The sequence below is a fragment of the Elephas maximus genome, chromosome 25, assembly GCF_024166365.1.
Source record: "Elephas maximus indicus isolate mEleMax1 chromosome 25, mEleMax1 primary haplotype, whole genome shotgun sequence".
Taxonomy (NCBI): Eukaryota; Metazoa; Chordata; class Mammalia; order Proboscidea; family Elephantidae; genus Elephas; species Elephas maximus.
Genome location: NC_064843.1, coordinates 8,114,281 through 8,131,906, shown reverse-complemented (window position 1 = coordinate 8,131,906; position 17,626 = coordinate 8,114,281). Strand labels below are relative to the sequence as shown.

Genomic DNA, 17,626 nt, shown 5'->3' with positions numbered 1-17,626 from the left:
AAACATATGAGGTAAGTATTATTAGTATTCTTATTTCATAGCTGAGGGAACTGAGACAATGTTAAATAACTCATCCAACTTTAGAACAGGAAGTGGGGAACTTATGATTCAAAAGTGGGCAATATGACTCCTTGCACTTAGCCCTCACCTTCTCTTTAATTTCCTTCATAAGGAAATGTGATCTCATTCATCCAATAAATGTGTCCTGAGAGTCTATAAGCTGACAGGCATAAATACTCTGTCCTTTAGACATTATGAAAAGTGATAAAAATTCATATTACTTATCCTTCTATGTCCACTCCTAAGGTTAAAGTAACCTCAGAAAGAAGCTCCTTAAAAACCAAAAAACCCACTGCCGTCAAATGGATCCCGACTCACAGCGACCCTATAGGACATGGTAGAACTACCCCATAGAGTTTCCAAGGAGCGCCGGGCAGATTCAAACTGCCGAACTCTTGGTTAGCAGCCATAGCACTTAACCACTATGCCACCAGGGTTTCCAGAAGCTCCTCACAGTGTTGTTAATTACAAAGGAAAGTTTTTGTGTGCTATGTATTTTCATTCTGGTATGTGAATAAAGGAGGCAGCTTAAGTAATATTTATGTCTGGATTTTTATTATTTCTCAAAAGCTAAATAATACAGCATATGCAGTTATGAAATACAGTAAGCCAATTTTGGATAAAGCTTAATATTAAATAAAAATGCATTTTCCCCCTGAAAGAACAAAGCAAAACAGGGGCAAAGGGGACTTATCTCAGCCTACCAGTGTAATCATTTATAATTACTCATTTTACATTAAAATGTTATTTTAAATATCCAAGGATAGTTTACACTTTAACAAAACAGAATAAAGTAAAATTTATAAAGGTTCAATATTGTGGACTCCCTCTTAATCCCTATTTCCTCGTCAGTAAATGGTTGTAAATTGCATGTTTACCTTCTCTTGTCTCCAAGCATGCCGTTTACAAGGTTGAGAAATACCCTGCAATCCTAATTTTAAGAAAAAGTAAGAGACTTTTTTAAAGCATAGTAATTAAAAAGACTTTTTTTTAGGTAATTTTTGTTTTTTGTATATAACTTACTGTTTCAAATTCAGAGTCTTTAATTCCTTTAAATGCATTAGCAATAAAATCCATTGAAAACCACTGACATGCCAGTTCTTGTCTTTGTTTTTCTGTGGTCATTCTACATAAAGCTTCTATGATGCCTACCTGTAAATCATAATCTATAAAAAATTATTAATCGATGTATAGTTAAAATTATAAAAAGTTTATAAAAGGTCATATATTTTATAGGGTATTCGAACAAGCAAAAAAAAAATTAGGAAACTACGAGCATAATTTACTCATCTTTTGCTATTTTCTTCATATTGATTAGAAATGTCTCATCATTACAGGAATGAATACAGGCCAAATAAAACAAGTTTACTAACAGAATAACAGAGTGAAATGTAAAAAAAAAAAACATAAAAGAAACTCTTAAATAGCCAAAGACTCAAAATAACTTATAAGGTAGTCTATAAATCACAGAATCCTTGTTTTATTTTTATAACATGATGTTTACAGTTATCTCAGAGTACCTGAAACCAATAGGTTTATTCTATGTGTAAATCGCCACATCAAGATTTTTTCATATGAAATTTAGGGAAGAAACTGAGTTCTTTTAGTAAATGTGTTGTTTAAAAACAAGTCTATCAATCCCAAGAACATTAAACCTCCTAATTTCATAAAATACCATTTGAAGGCTTTTTTTGCACAAATAATTCAAATCTACTTCAAAATTATTACTCATAGAACTAGCATCAGGAACACATTATATTTATCTAACGTCTATCGTGATGCTAAATTATTATTATTTTTTTATCGTCATGCTAAATTATTTTACCCTCAAAGACACTCGTCATTTATTAATTAAATGCTTGATCGTATTAAAGTTTATAATTCCCCGAAACAATCTCAGTACATTACAATGCTAACATATTTTTATTAAAGAGATACTCTATTCATAAACGTGGAATAATTTCAAATATGAACATTCTGAAAAGACTTACCTCCAGCATCTAAAATCCTTTCCCCCATACTACTCCTGCAAATAAAAACATGTTATACACCAAACTAGCATTAATTAAATAAAAAGCCCACATTTTCATAAAAACCACTAAAATTTAAAACTGACTAGTATCACTGACTTTTGCAGAAAATATATGCATATACTAAATCTTATTAGAAATGTACAGTAATTACAACAACTTTAATTATTAATGCAAAATCATGGTTGCCTTACTGCCTTATTTTTTAAATTGCTGACCTGAACCACTAACAATATAATATAAATTATTACATGAGAATCAACATTTCTTGACTAGAGATTATTTTCCTGGCATCTTGAGGCATTCTGTCAAGCATAGCATTCATTTTTTTTAGAGTCTAAAAAAAAAAAAAAAAAGATAATCCATTAACTTCACGTACTCAATGAAATGTTAAATATTTAAGAACTATTCTAGGCATATCAACTTAGCATTTTTTTTTCTTAAGCACTGTACTTTATGCAGGGAACGGAGTGAGATAGAGAAAAGAATATAAACTATAAAACAGTGACTACAAAAAAGCATAAAAAACAGGACATCAAAAGTAGACTATAACATGACTTGTACTTAAAGCATGCAACATATTTATTACTACTGTATTATAAGAACTAGGGAAGTTAAAGAAATGTTATTTGATTATGAAAATTTTGTTCTCAGAGTTAAACACACAGGCAATTTTTAGTATTTACATACTTAAGGCTTTCTAATAGCTTGATGTTACAATTTATTTTCATATGAGCTCCAGGCACACATAAACCCATATGGTTATAAATTCTCAATAAGTATTTAAGAAATATATTCACTATGTTGTTTTTAAAGGTGGTGAATTGTTAAAACAATAGAAATATATGAGATAATTTAGTGTCAATAGACAATACTTCAATTTGATAAATTGCTATTAAATTTTATTTCATTTTTAGGTTTAAAAATAAAATCAAAACAAATGACTTTACCTCCTGCTGAATACAGATATTCACTCTTGAGTCAATAACCAGGGAACAAATTCGAGGTGCAAAACTTTCCACTATTTGCCTTTTACCTGAATAAAAGTGTTAAGTTATTGACAGATATGTATTTTAAATCCTTTCAAATGGCAGTATTTTCTCATATAAGTTAATGGAGTGTGTGTACTGGTACAGTTCAGACAAAGGCCCTCTGGTCTGGGCATCAGGAAGCCTGAGCTAACTAGTTTTGTGGCCCTGAACAAACACCACTCAACAGATGTGACCAACTTTAATGCTGGCAAGAGGGCAGCCCCAATCCAGCTTCTCATTTCAGTCACATAGGGAAGTTATTTTTTTAGATAAAGCAAATACAGTAAAGAGTGAAAACTTCCATTTTGAGGCTTTTAAGTAAACTGGCCTCATTAATTTATAGTCGTACTTCAAAAATTCTTATACTCTTGATGACCATCAACATGCCTGACCTCAGGAAGCTCTACATGACTCAAGACCTTTCTGAAAGTTAAATCCATTCCCAAAAGATGAGGCTTTATCAATACTAAAGATATCTGGGGGAATTTGCTACATGCTATTTCATAAAGTGAATTTAAAAAATAATTTTAAACAATGCCAATACTGCAACAGCAAATGTACAACTTTCCAGAGCGACTACATGGGGCGGGGGGGTGGGGGTAGAACTCACTTAGGTAAAAAGATATGACTTGCTTCAAAAAAAAAAAAAAAATCAGTTGGATTAATTTACAATCCCTAGCACTTCGGTACTGTTTTCTCCTCTAATAATTTAGGATTTGAGATCCAACGACTCTGTTAATTGTTAAAATTGAGAAAACAATAAAAAGGTAGCATTAGCTATTTAAAAAAATAGCAATCGATCTTTTTAAACCTGTTGCCATTGAAGGAAGCAAACAGTTGCCATCTCTTTATTTATGAACAATTTATAGGCCTCAGAGGAAAAAAAAACGAAACACTTAGTTTCTCTAATCCTAGGTATTTTCCTCAACCAACACAAAGATAAAATAACCTGATTGCTTGGCACAAGACATTGGATAGCCACAAGTTAACGTTATATTCTACATCCCCAGCCTAATTTATTATAGAAAATTTTGTTCCATTAGATGGCAGGTTGGTATACTATGCCTACAGGCCAAATCTGACCAGTTACCTGACTTTGGTTGGTTGTATTAATCACCAAAGGCCTGGGTGGTGCAAAAGGTTAAGGCAATGGACAGCTAATTGAAAGGTTGGGAGTTTGAGTCTACCCAGCAACGCCTCAGAAAAAAAGGCCTAGCAATCTACCTCTGAAAAATCAGCCACAGAAAACCCTAAGGAGCACAATTCTACTGACACACACAGGGTCACCACGAGTTAGAGTCAACTCAACAGCAACTGTTTATTATTATTCATCAGCAGGTACTCTTTAGAAAACACTTGCATCTATCAGGTTTAAAGAACCAACAGTGTCACAGGTGAACTTCATTCACTTCCATGAACTTATTGGCCACAGTCAGTGAGTTTCTGTTAGAAATAGAAGCTAAGTATCCTGAGTTGCCCTATCACACACCAGTCTGAGTACTTAAAGAAGTGGTAAAGTTTTTTTTTTTTTTTTTTTTTTTTTGCGATATTTTGAACTCTGGGCCAAGACTGAAATTTTTCTGAACAAGAACAGTACTCAACCACTATTTTTGAACACTGAATGGCTTTGGAAATTAGCTTTTGCTGCAGGCTTTATAAAGTTTCTTAATAAATTCAACCCAAAATTCGAAGGCAAAGTAGTGCCTATATGAGAAACTTTACTGCAGTAAAGTCACTTTGATGACAACTGATGTTACTTCAATCACAAGTAGTACCAAGCTGCTTGATACACTTCCCAGGCTGTAAAAAGTTAAACGAGAAGGGATATCTCCATTCCCATACAAATTTGCAGGGACTGTATTTTCCAAGCTCCAACTACAGGTCCAGGAGAATTCTCAGACCTTGGTGTAAATGGAAAGGAAATCTTCATATTTCAAAATCCATTTAACTATGCAGTTGAGGAGCTTCCACCTAACCTTCAATTAAAATTGATTAATCTGCAAGATCATGACATTTTGATAGGCAAATACTAAGAATCTAATAAAATTCTATAAATTCCTTCCAAGTGATGAATATGCTCAATTCATATTCTTGAGTTGATATTTCTAAGTATCTGCATGAAAAGACATTTTCAAATGTGAAATACATAAAGTCTCACTACAAATAAGCATTAAAAAATGAACATTTGTAATCAATTTTGGTAACAGGGAACACTAACTTTGAATCCCAATTAAGTCAAATGTTATCCTCCCCAAAAGGAATGCTATTCTTCTCTAAAAAAAGGCTTGTATTATTAAAAAAAAAAAAAAATCACTTATTACTATTGTATTTTAAATTGTATCAGTAGAACATTTGTGGACATTTTTTTCTTATTATGTAAGTATCTACATAATAGCCTTCATTTTTCCTCTTGGCCCATAAAGCCTAAAATATTTATTCTCTGGCCCTTTACAGAAAAAGTTGGTGATCCCTGAATTAGCTAATTAATTCCTAATATTAGGACAACACTACCAGAGTTGCAAAATTATACTAAAACTCTAACAGCAAATTATTGTTCCAATAAAAATATTTATCATACCTTCATCACTGACATCATGTATGACCTGAAAAAAGGGAATAATGTTTAATTTATAATTTACTATGTAATGTTATAAAACATCATTAATATTTAAGTAACATATTTGAACTCACTGCATAATTGTTTAATTTTTATTTATTAACTGACCATTTAAATATATTAATCAGGATAAATGCTTACACAATCTGAGCAGACTAATCTAGCTAAATAACCAATCTGTTACTTTTAAGCTCAGGGCATAGAGAACACAGATTTTTTTTTTTTTTTAAATAAGCGTATGTTTTATTACATAGATTAATCAATATGATTTTTACCATCAAAACATCAAAGAAGTCTTCTATCATATTTATAACAGCTTCATCTTTTGAATTTCCTCCATTTAGAATAAGCTCCTTAGATTTTTCAAACCAGGCAACCATGTAAAGAAAGGAATGTACGTATTAGTTACTTTTTTTTGAACTCAATTTTAACAATGTATTAATCTATCCTAGTGTGAACACTGTACCTATGAATAAAGCAACGTCAAAAAAAATTTATTCCACAAATAAAAATATTGTGTCAAAGGAAGATTATCCTTTTAAACATCTTCCTTGGTTCTTGTTGTTGTTGTTTTTTTGGTAACTCACTGTATTTTCCCATGGTTTAGATGAGAGTAGACAAACTTAAAAGGACCCCTGGTAGTACAAATGGTTAAGCACTTGACTGCGAAGCAAAAAGGCTGGCAGTTCAAATTCACCCAGTGGCTCCACTGGAGAAAGATCTGGTGATCTGCTCTCACAAAAGATTAAAGCCAAGAAAAGTCCATGAGGCAGTTCTACACTACTCGGGGTCACTACGAGTCAGAATTGACTTGACAGTACCTAACAACAAAAACAAGATGAATTTCATCTTTTTTTTTTTACTGTTGTAAAAATTAGATAATACAACATTTGCCAATTTAGCATTTTTCACATACACAATTCAGTGAGATCAATATCATCAATCATGCTGTGCAACCATTACCAATATCCTTTGTCAAACTTTCCATCCCCATCAACAAAGACTCAATGCTTCCTAAACAATAATCCGCAGCCGCCATTTTCCCTCTTTCGCACTCCTGGTAACCACTACTACACTCTTATCTCTCTATATCTGTCTATGCTAGGTACTTCATACGAGATCATACAATATTTGTCCCTTTGTCATTTCTTTTTAAATTGTGATTTAGGTGAAAGTTTATAGAACAAATTAGTTTCACATTAAACAGCTGAATACACAAATTGTTTGGTGATGTTGGCTGCCAACGCTTTGATGTGTCAACTCTCTCCCCTTCTCCACCCCAGGTTCCCTGTTTCCATTCGTCCAGTTTTCCTGTCCCTTCCTGCCTTCTCGTCTTTGCTTTTGGGCTGGTGTGCCCATTAGACTCGCATACATGATTGAACTATGAAGCACGTTCCTCAAGTGTGTTATTGTTGGCCCTACAGACCTGTCTAATCTTTGGCTGAAGGGTGAACCTCAGGAGTGACTTCAAAACTGAGTTAAAAGGGTGTCCAGGAACCATACTCCTGGGGTTTCTCCAGTGGCTGTCAGATCAGCAAGCCTGGGTTTTTTGTTTTTGTTTTAGTGAATTTGAATTTTGTTGTACATTTTTCTCCTGCTCTGTCCAGGATCCTCTATTGTGATACCTAGCAAAGCAGCTGGTGGTGGCAACTGGGCACCACAAAATGAATTTAATCTTAATTCCAGGTAGAAATACTTCCTACCTAATTTCTAGTTCAACTGCATTTATTATAATAGATGTAAACAGTTATCATAGTTTAGACTATATCTTTTAAAAAATTTTTGGTACTACATTAATTAATTCAGATATAACACAGTGGTTAAGCGCCAGGCTGCTAACTGACTGAAAGGTCAGCAGTTCAAACCCACCAGCTGCTCCAAGGAGGAGAAAGATGTGGCAGCCTGCTTCCATAGAGATTTATAGCCTTGGAAACTCTATGGGGCAGTTCTACTCTGTCCTGTAGGGATGCTTTGAGTCAGAATTGACTCAACAGCAATTGGTTTTGGGTGCTATGTCCTAGGCACCGTTCTAGGCACTGGGGACACAGCACTGAACAAAACAGACAAAAATTAACAGGGTAAATTCTAGTATTAGAGACAGGTTTCACAAATAAAAAAGAAAAATAATATTACACAGTGATTAACAAGAGCTAAAAAGAAAACAGAGCAAGTAAAGGCCTTAGAGTCTTATGATCTAAAACTCACATGATTATAAAGAGCTTGTGTATAGAATTGGTGATCTTTGTAACATATACCACAGGTTATAAGACTATTTATTTTATTCTCAAATTTTTATGTAAAGCTACCAAATGTATTTTTTGACAGTTTGAACTACTCACTTTATTATTACAAAGCATACCTTTTACCACATTTCCCCCACATGAATATGCTACATATTCTATACTTATCTTTTGGACTAGTCCTTGCTTTATCATAGTTTGAAGTCCAGCTTGTCCCAATATACTGATATTTTTACCACATCTTCCAACAGAAACCAAAATGGTTGAAACTGTTTGGATATTCTTTTTTTTAAGTTCCTGAATCAAAAAAGTATACATTTAAACTTCTGCAAACACAAAACAGTATGGCAGAGAATAGTTGCACTTATCACTTATTGGAAGACAGACATTGTGCTAGGTGCTTTATACATGTATTTGTAATCCTCACAAGTCCTGACAGGTAGTCATCATCACCATCCTCAATACTGCAAAGACAGAAAAATGTGCTTCTGTGAAAGCAACTTGCTTAAATCCACCCACCCAGTGAATGACAAACTCAGGACAAAAACACAGATGTGTGTAAGTGCAAGGAACTTTAGACTATGATACAATGAATCCATTATCTTCCCTTCTAAAAAAAGTTCCATGCATTTAACTAAAAGATACAAGAAATTTTTATTCAACCCTTCAGAATTACAAATCTCGGGCACTAGAGGAAACAATAACAATTTTTTCTCATGTATAAAAATGCCTAAGATATGATAAATCAAACCCCAGGTTTTGGGTGATTCTTTGTTTGTTTTTATAAACACCAAGCATTGTCTATATAACATTAAGAATCTGTTGAAAGGTTTTTAAAATAATAGATCAAGTTGTTTAAACTTCAAAGAGGTAAATCATTTTTTTTTCCCAGTGTAGGTAACAGTTAATAACAGTAACCTGAGTTAAACACATGTTTTTACAGATTTTATTCAGGAAACAACAGTCCAATATGTTATTCAGACTCCTCAAATAAAGCAAATTAAGCATATGGTAAAATAAGCATTTATTTATATAATTATAAGGAAGATTACCCAGACCATTCTACTTATTTCTTCCAATTGAGTCTTCTCCCTAAAAGGAGAGGGCTATCTAAGAACTTTACCAACCATTCAGCAAAAATGAATATTTACCCTGCATATAAGTTCATCCAACTTGTGGAAAAACTGTTTGCTGCATTTAATCTTCACATCTTCACAAATATCAGTTAGTAAAAGTGTTCTTAAAGGTTTGAAATCATTTTTTCTTAAAGCATCATCGATGCATTTTTCCAACTGCTAGAGAAAGGCAGTTAATGGCACATATATTTAATCAAAACCAACATTAGTTTCTTTACGCAATCTAGTAATGTGAGAAATGCTTTCACATAAAATCTATCACGTCAATTCATTAATTTAGAAAACCTGCCCACTCTTAAATTTAGACTGTGTTATGGATTAAGTTTTTGGCATTAACAAGACTCAAAACAGTAAAAAAAAAAATTTTTTTCTTAATATTTTAAATGATACGATCATTATGTTCAACTCACCAAAAATGTATTTATGAGTGAAGTAATATCAACTTTACAGTATCTTATACTTGATATCATTGTTAAAAGTCTAGCATATCAGATTACCAACTTCTTCATGGGGTTTAAATAATAAATAAAAATGTATAAAGATGGGTAAAAGCATCCTTTTAGAAAATATACCAATACATACGGCTTAATCACTAACCTTATACAATATCTGTAACCTCTATAATATCTACTATCCCTATTAAAGTACAACTTCATTAATAAGAGATTGTCATTCTATAATCTGATGACTAAATAGACTTGGTGGTCAACTGCATATGTATTAAATATTAAAATTTAGTCTTTACCTAAATGCAAGTATATTACTATTTTTAAAATTCAGTATACAAATATCCCTGCATAACTTATACATGAACTAGTGTATAATTCTTTGCAATGTAAAAGGTATAAAGAACTAGCATTTCTCAACCCATTAAAAACACGCTGCTGTAGAGTCGAATCCAACTCATAGTAACCCTATGCTTTATATACACTTTCAATATATCTTTCTTAAAACATGTATTGAATAAAGGAATGGACAACACTTTTGTTTAGATTGCTCTACTCCTGACCCTTAGATAAAATCATGTAAGCGTCATCATCGCTAAAAATATAGCACTGGATACCTACAAATAAACAACAAAATGTGATGCTAGAAGTTAAAATAAAATACTTCCTCTTGGTCTAGGACTACATACCTGGACATCTGGCCTTATTGGCATTTTGACTTCATTTAAAAACAGCAGAATAAAACAAACACCTAAAAAAGAAAACATATTTTCTGTATCATAAAATCTGTTCCATATTTTTAGTTTAAGAAGCTTAACACACCTAAGTAGTATATTGTTCCTTATGCCAAAGACAATAAATTCTGTTTCTTCAAGTTCCTCACTAGACATTTTTCATATCTGTTTATCAGATTATTCGTTTTAATCTGGTCAAAGATGTTTCTAAAGGAAACCTTTAGGAGTGTTTTTCGAGCCCTCCCTTTTTACAGATTACTTAAATTAATGCCAAAAGTTTTGCTAAAACGTACAAAGTCAGTTAGTGAAAAAATACACATCTCGACCAACTCTTCTCCGTACCAATGAGTCCTGCTACACATGTTCTAACTTTGGGAATAAGAAGAAAAATAATCTTGAATTAATGCCTGAATGAAACTCCAGGTAGTTATAAAATATCTCCGGATGGCAATTTTTTGTTGTTGTTTGTTTATAAAATATCTAAGAAGGGAAGAATATGTAAATACATTACCAAAGAATGGGATCAATAACAGCATCCAAACAGAAAGAAGTGAGAAAAAGACAACCTAAGCACACTTCTCTCTTCAGAGAAGAACAAAAGCAGGAAGCAACAGGGTTACACTAAGCATCATCTACCAACTTTAACAAAACCATCCAACATTTTCAAATTCAATGTGGAGTTTAACGCTAGAAAGGAAAAGAAATACCATCATTTTTAGACATCATGATTAGAAAAATATTAAAAGAAACTATTCTATGAAGAGTTTTGTAACAGAACTGCCAAAATATCCAACACAGGCAATTAATTAATCAATCAATCCAAGAGGAATATAGGACAATGCATCCCAAAGACAGGCTACACGACATAGTCATCCTAGTCTACTCCCTTACAGACATGCCAGGAGAGAAATTTAAGGGTCAATAAAAGCATACTCTTAAGACAAGCAAAAATTCCTTTCATTTCTAAGTGTAATTTAAAATTAACTCTAAAAAAACCCAAAAAACCAAACCTGTTGCCATCAAGTCTATTCTGACTCATAGCGACCCTATAGGACAGAGTAGAACTGCCCCACAGAGTTTCCAAGGAAAGCCTGGTGGATTCAAACTGCCAACCTTTTGGTTAGCACCTGTAGCACTTAGCCACTATACTACCAGGATTCCAAAATTAACTTGGGGCGAGGGGAGGGGGGAATGATCCCTAGAGAAACATGTTTTCCATGTACATAAGGAGCCATGACTAAAGATGTTTTTGCAGCATTGTTTTGAATGGCAAAAACTGTAAGCACCTGGATGGGAGTTGGGAATGGAAAGGAAGGCAAGGAATGAATAAATAAAACACAGTACACCTAACCAATTGTGTGAATATAGCAGTTAAATAAAGTGAACCAGAACTAAAGATATCTGCAATTTTAAGTGATAAAAATGTTACCAATGCCATTTATGCAAAAAAGAAACTTTGTATTATTTACGGTTATATCTCTCAGGCTATGTACTTGTGTATGTATGTGTGTATACATGAAGACGGAGAGGAATTTACACATATACACAGACCACTCAGGACAGCAGCTGCCCAAGTTGGGCTGTTTGTCACTCTACTAGGAAGAGCGGGAGCTGCAGAGTCGAGCTGTTTGTCAAAGGAGACTTTAGTTTTATTTGTAATTTTTGCTTTTATTATCTCCTTTAAGGTGCAATAAATTCTTGCCAATATGCAGGTAAATGCGGTCCAAAAAAATGCCATCAGTAAAATGTGGGTTTAGGTTATTGTGAGGAAATGGAACGACCAAGACCAGCCTGTGTTGTTAATCAGCTAGGAGTGGAGCTGGTTCACCCCAATCTACCCAGGGCCTAGGTGCAGTTTAGCCCCATTATGTTTCTCTGCTCTGGGTTACATATTGAGGGGGCAATTGTGGGTCTGTGGCTAGCTGGGACTTCCAGCACAGCAGTAATGATTCTAGGATATCTATAAAGTGGAGGTTATTTTGTTCAGGAGGATATTAGAAATGCAGGGTCCTACTCTTTGTCTCCCATTTCCCTAGAAGCGGCTGGCCTGCTACTGTCCAGTTGGTCTCCCTCTTTCTTCCATTTCCCCCCAAGCCCTCACAGGAGAAATGTAGCCTTGCCCTTTTTGAGAATTTATTATGCCACAAGTTAGTATAGGATTTATACATATGTTTGTTGTTATGTGCCATCGAATCAATTCTAACTCATAGTATCCTACAGGACAGAGTAGAACTGCCCCATAGGGTTTCCTAGGCTGTCATCTTTATGGGTGCAGACTGCCAGGTCTTTTCTCTAGCAGAGCGGCTGGTAGGTTTGAACCACTGGCCTTTCAGTTAGCAGCTGCGTGCTTAACAACTACACCACCAGGGCTCCCACATGAAAACTTATGTGTATGTGTACCATTAACACATATTATTATGTGTTTCTTGCTTCATAGAAAATAATAAGAAATAGATAGGAAGCTATTACATATAGCATATGGAGATAAAAAAATAGATACTGGAGGTCAGCAACCAACAGGGGAACTAATGATGAACCATGCTAGGAGCAGTATAGCCGAGAGAATCCGAGCATCCACTCCTGCCACTACCATCACAGGCTTGGAATCTTTGGAGTCTCCATCTTCATGAGGTATCATTTCTTGAGATAGAAACACAAGGTAAAGAAAATGATCCAGAATATCATAAAGCAATGAAATGATAAAATATATAAAGGATACTGACATTCCAATACCTATCTAATAAGAATTCCGAAAAATTTTTTTAAAGAATAGTTGGGTAGAAACAATAGTCAGGAGCCTTCCCCAAATAAGCATCCACAGATTGAAAGAGTCCACTGAGTTTCAGGAAACATAAGAAAAAGTACATCTAGACATATTGTGGTAACATTTCTCAAGAATAAAAGAGATAGCCAGAACAAAAACATACAAAAGGTTCAATATAATACTCTGTTCTCTCATGACAATATAATAAATTTAAAAATTAACTTAAAGATAGAATCAAAATTTATATATATTTGAAAACTAAAATTGTACATTTGAATAATCAGATGAAAATTCTAAAATATTTAAGTGAGCAAGAAAATGTATACATACAAAAACCTCTAGGATACAACCAAAGCAACACTAATGAATGAATGAATTACAAAATGAGAAACAGCAGAACTAGGCAACAAAAATAGACCCACAGAAACTCCTGATGGGGGAGTTATTAGAAAATTTAAAATAACTATTACTGTGTATACAGAGATTACAAAACAGGACTGAGAATTTTTGGCAGAAACTAGAAATTAAGTGGGGGGTGGGCACAGAAGATATGAAAAAGAAGCAAGTAATTCTAGAATCAAAAATAGTCAATAATTAAATTATTAAGAACAAAATGAATGAGTTTAATAGCAGATCAGACACAGATGAAAAAGAGTAATAAAAACTATCAGAAGAAAATATCCAAAATGAAGCAAAGAGACACAAAAGCATGGGGGCAGGGGTGATAGAAATAGAAGAGAAGGCAAGAACACAGAGCATATATAATGAAGCCTTACAATGTGTAGCTGGAATTCCAGGAGAGGAAATAGAGAATGGTATAAAAGCACTACGTGAAGAGATGATAACTGAGAATTTCCCAGGAATGATAAAAGACCTCAAGCTATAGATTCAAAATCCCTGTGAACTCCAACAGAAAAAAGAAAACCACGTCAGGCATACCATAACCCCCCACCCTGCCAAAAAAGAAAAAAAAAAAATCAAACCTGTTGACATTGAGTTGATTCCTACTTACAGTGACCCTATACAGAAAACTGCTAAGTATCAAAAACATATTAAAAGTTGCCAAAGGGTATAAAAGGTTGATTACTTTAAAGCAGCATCAATAAAACCGATAGCTGACTTCAACAGTGAAAAACCAAAAGCCAGGAAACTTGATATAATATCATCTTTAACATGCTGAAAGAAAACACTGCAAACTAGAATTCTATAACCAGAAAACATACTCTCCAAAAATAAGTGGAAAAAATGCATTTTCAGAGGAAAAAAAAGGAAAGAGGAAGCCCAACTTGGAGAATTTGTCACCAACAGACCCTCTCTTACAGAAATACGAAAACGTCTTCAGTTAGAAAACAGAAGATGGAATGGTGCAAGGAGTGAAGAGTAACACAAATCTAAATGTGAATAATGTTTTATGGTGTTAAAAACACGTACAGATTAACAATACATGATAACAGCATATATTAGGGAATGGTGGTAAACGAATGTAAAGTTCTGTGTAGTCAATTCCAGCTCATGGTGATCAAAATACCATTTAAGAGATATTAATAAAATAAAATTGTATAATTTCTACAGCAATCACTAAATAAATAAAGAATGCATAACTACCAAGCTAAAATGGCTGAAATCACATTTTTACTATAATCAATACAAAAAGTTTCCTCCCCCCTAACAAAAAAAAAAAAAAAAAAGAGAGAGAGAGAAAAGGAAACCCAAAACAGATGAGACAAATAGAAAGTACAAAGTAAGGTGCTAAATCTAAACTTAAATATGTAGTGGTTAAGTGCTATTGCTGCTAAACAAAAGGTTGGCAGTTTGAATCCACCAGGCGCTCCTTGGAAACTATGGGGGAGTTCTACTCAGTCCCATAGGGTCGCTATGAGTCAGAATCGATTTGACAGCAACGGGTTTTTATCAGCGATTACATTAAATACACTACTTAAGAATCAGATTGTCAGGTTAAAAAAAAAAAAAAAAACTACACGCTGGTGAAAAAAGTTATGATTTTAAGAGCCCATTAACCCATTGCCATCGAACTGATTCTGACTCACAGCAACCCTGTGGGACAGAGGAGAACTTCACCATAGAGTTTCAAAGGCTGTAAATCGTTATGGAACACTGCCACATCTTTCTCCCATGGAGTAGCTGGTGAGTTCAAATTGCCAATCTTCCGGTTAGCAGCCAAGTGTTTAACCACTGCGCTACTGCAGCTCCTTATGATTTCAAGCACACCATAAATAAAAAGATGGAAAAAGATATATACCATGCAATCACTAACCAAAAGAAAGCTGATGTCACTGTATTTAGACTTGCCATAAAAACCTGTGTGGTATTAGCCCAAGATAGAAAAACCAACTGATAAAGAATTAAGAAACTGACGCACACATATGACTCTTGATTCTTGACAAAGGTAAAAGGCAAAGCAGTAAGAAAAGGATAGTCTTTTTGATTAATGGTTCTGTTCAACTGGATGTTCATAAGAAAAACAATGACATCTGACTACCCCATACCATATGCAAACACCATTTTTACATGAATTGAAAATCGAAATGTAAAAGGTAAAATAATTTAGCTTCTGGAACATATTATATTAGAACATCTTCTGACACTGCAATAAGCAAGGACTTCTTAAACAGAATACAAAAAGCACGAACCTTAAAGGAAAACAATGACCATTTAGACATTCCATTAAGAACACTTGTTCAAAAGACATCATTAAGAAAGTGACAAGACGGACCACAGACCAAGTTAGCTGCACCTTTTATAAACAAAAATCTTGTATCCAAATGATATGAAGATTCTATACATATCAGTTTAAAAAACACACACATACAACAAACGGTGCAATTAAAAAAACTAGACAAGAAACTTAATACTCTTACATTTATATGAATAAAATGCAAAAGAGTTGATAAATATAAAATACAAACATATATATTCATCCTAATTAACACTGATTACTGTCAGTCTTTTTAATCTTAGCCATTCTAAAGTGTACATAATGACATCTAATTGCGGTTTAAGTTTCTAGTTCCCTAACGACTAATGATATTGAGCATCTTTTCATGCGCTTACTTGTATCCATATACCTTCCTTCATGAGGTTTCTATTCAAACCTTTTATCAGTTTTTAAACTTGACTTTTTATTCTCTTATTGTTGAGTTTTGAGAGTATACAGTCCGGATACAAAAGCACACAAGTCCCTTTTCAGATTTGTACATATTTTCTCCCAGTCTTTTCATTGTCTTGATGTTTCTTGAAGATCAGAAGTTCTTAATTACGGTGCAGTCCAGTATATCAATTTGTTCTTTGATGGCTCATGCTTTTGGTGTTGTATCTTTGCCAAACCTATGGTCACACAGGCTTTCTAATGTTTTCTTTATAGTTTTAGGTTTCACATTTAGGACCATGACCCATTTTGAGTTAACTTTTATATATGGTGCACATTATGCACTGAATTTTTTTTCACCACCTTTCTCCACTGAAATGCTTTTGCACGTCTGTCAAAAATCAACTGAGATGACTATTTTGTTATGTATATTTTCACAATAAAATTATTTTTAAAAAGTCAATTGGCCATATATGTGTGGGTCTATTTTTGAACTCCCTATTCTGTTCCATAATATTTTATTCTTCTCTTAATATCTGTAAAATTAGATGCTGGTGTCAAATCTCTCATTCCTAATACTGGTAGTATTTTTTTCTTTTTATTTTCTGATAAGCCTGTCTAGAGGTTTATCAATTTTAATCATCTTTTTAAAAAGCAGCTCTGAAACATTTTCTCTATTATTTTTCCAGTTTTCAGTATAATTGATTTTGATGATTTTATTCTCATTCTTCTATTTATTTTGGGTTTAATTTGCTTTTCCTTTTGTAGTTTCTTAAAGTAAAATTGAGGTCACTGATTGGAGGGCTTTCTTCTTTTTTAATACAGGCATTCAGTGCTATAAATTTCCTAAGCACTGCTTTGGCGGTATTCCACTGAAGACGTAACCATAAAAAATGTTGAGATACAGTGTTTTGATTTACATTCAATTCAAAACACTGTCTTAGTTTACCATTTTGTCTTTGGCCCCAAAATTATTTACAAGTGTGGTAATTTCCAAATACTTGGAGATTTCCCAGGTATCTTTTTGATACTGATTTCTAAACTAATTCCATGAGGTCACAGACATGTTTTTTATGACTTGAATCCTTAAAAAATTATCAAGTCTTGTTTTATGGCCCTGAGTTATAGTTTATCTTTGTAAATGTTCCATGTGCACTTGAAAGCAATGGGTATTCTGCTATTGAGAAAGTGTTCTATAAATGTCAATTAAGGTAAGTTGAGTGATTGTGTTGTTCAAATCTTCTACATTCTTGTTGATCTTCTATCTTGATCCACCAATTGAAAAAGTGGTACTGAAATCTGACTATAATTGTAGATTATCTATTCTATATCTTTTTGTACTATGTCTTTGAAATCCAGCGTGTATTTTACACTGACGGTGCTCCATTTAGACACTGACAAACAGCCTGTATGTCAGTTGGGGGTGGTGGTGGACACACAGATGAAATGTGACATGGTGCTG

The 17,626-nt window shown here is 33.6% G+C and overlaps 1 protein-coding gene across 1 annotated transcript in view; it reads right to left on the bottom strand.

Moving 5' to 3' along the window:
- The window catches only part of SYCP2 (synaptonemal complex protein 2), an 82,371-nt gene extending 72,098 nt beyond the window's left edge, over positions 1–10,273 (bottom strand). Inside the window, exons 1-10 of the mRNA XM_049869204.1 lie at positions 10,250–10,273; positions 9,130–9,273; positions 8,147–8,275; positions 6,014–6,118; positions 5,700–5,724; positions 3,041–3,126; positions 2,342–2,427; positions 2,052–2,086; positions 1,084–1,226; positions 939–991 (exon numbers count right to left, since the gene is read on the bottom strand). Of these exons, the coding sequence (XP_049725161.1) occupies positions 939–991; positions 1,084–1,226; positions 2,052–2,086; positions 2,342–2,427; positions 3,041–3,126; positions 5,700–5,724; positions 6,014–6,118; positions 8,147–8,275; positions 9,130–9,273; positions 10,250–10,273 (830 nt within the window). The remainder of the gene's footprint in view (positions 1–938; positions 992–1,083; positions 1,227–2,051; positions 2,087–2,341; positions 2,428–3,040; positions 3,127–5,699; positions 5,725–6,013; positions 6,119–8,146; positions 8,276–9,129; positions 9,274–10,249) is intronic.
- Positions 10,274–17,626: the final 7,353 nt, after the last annotated feature.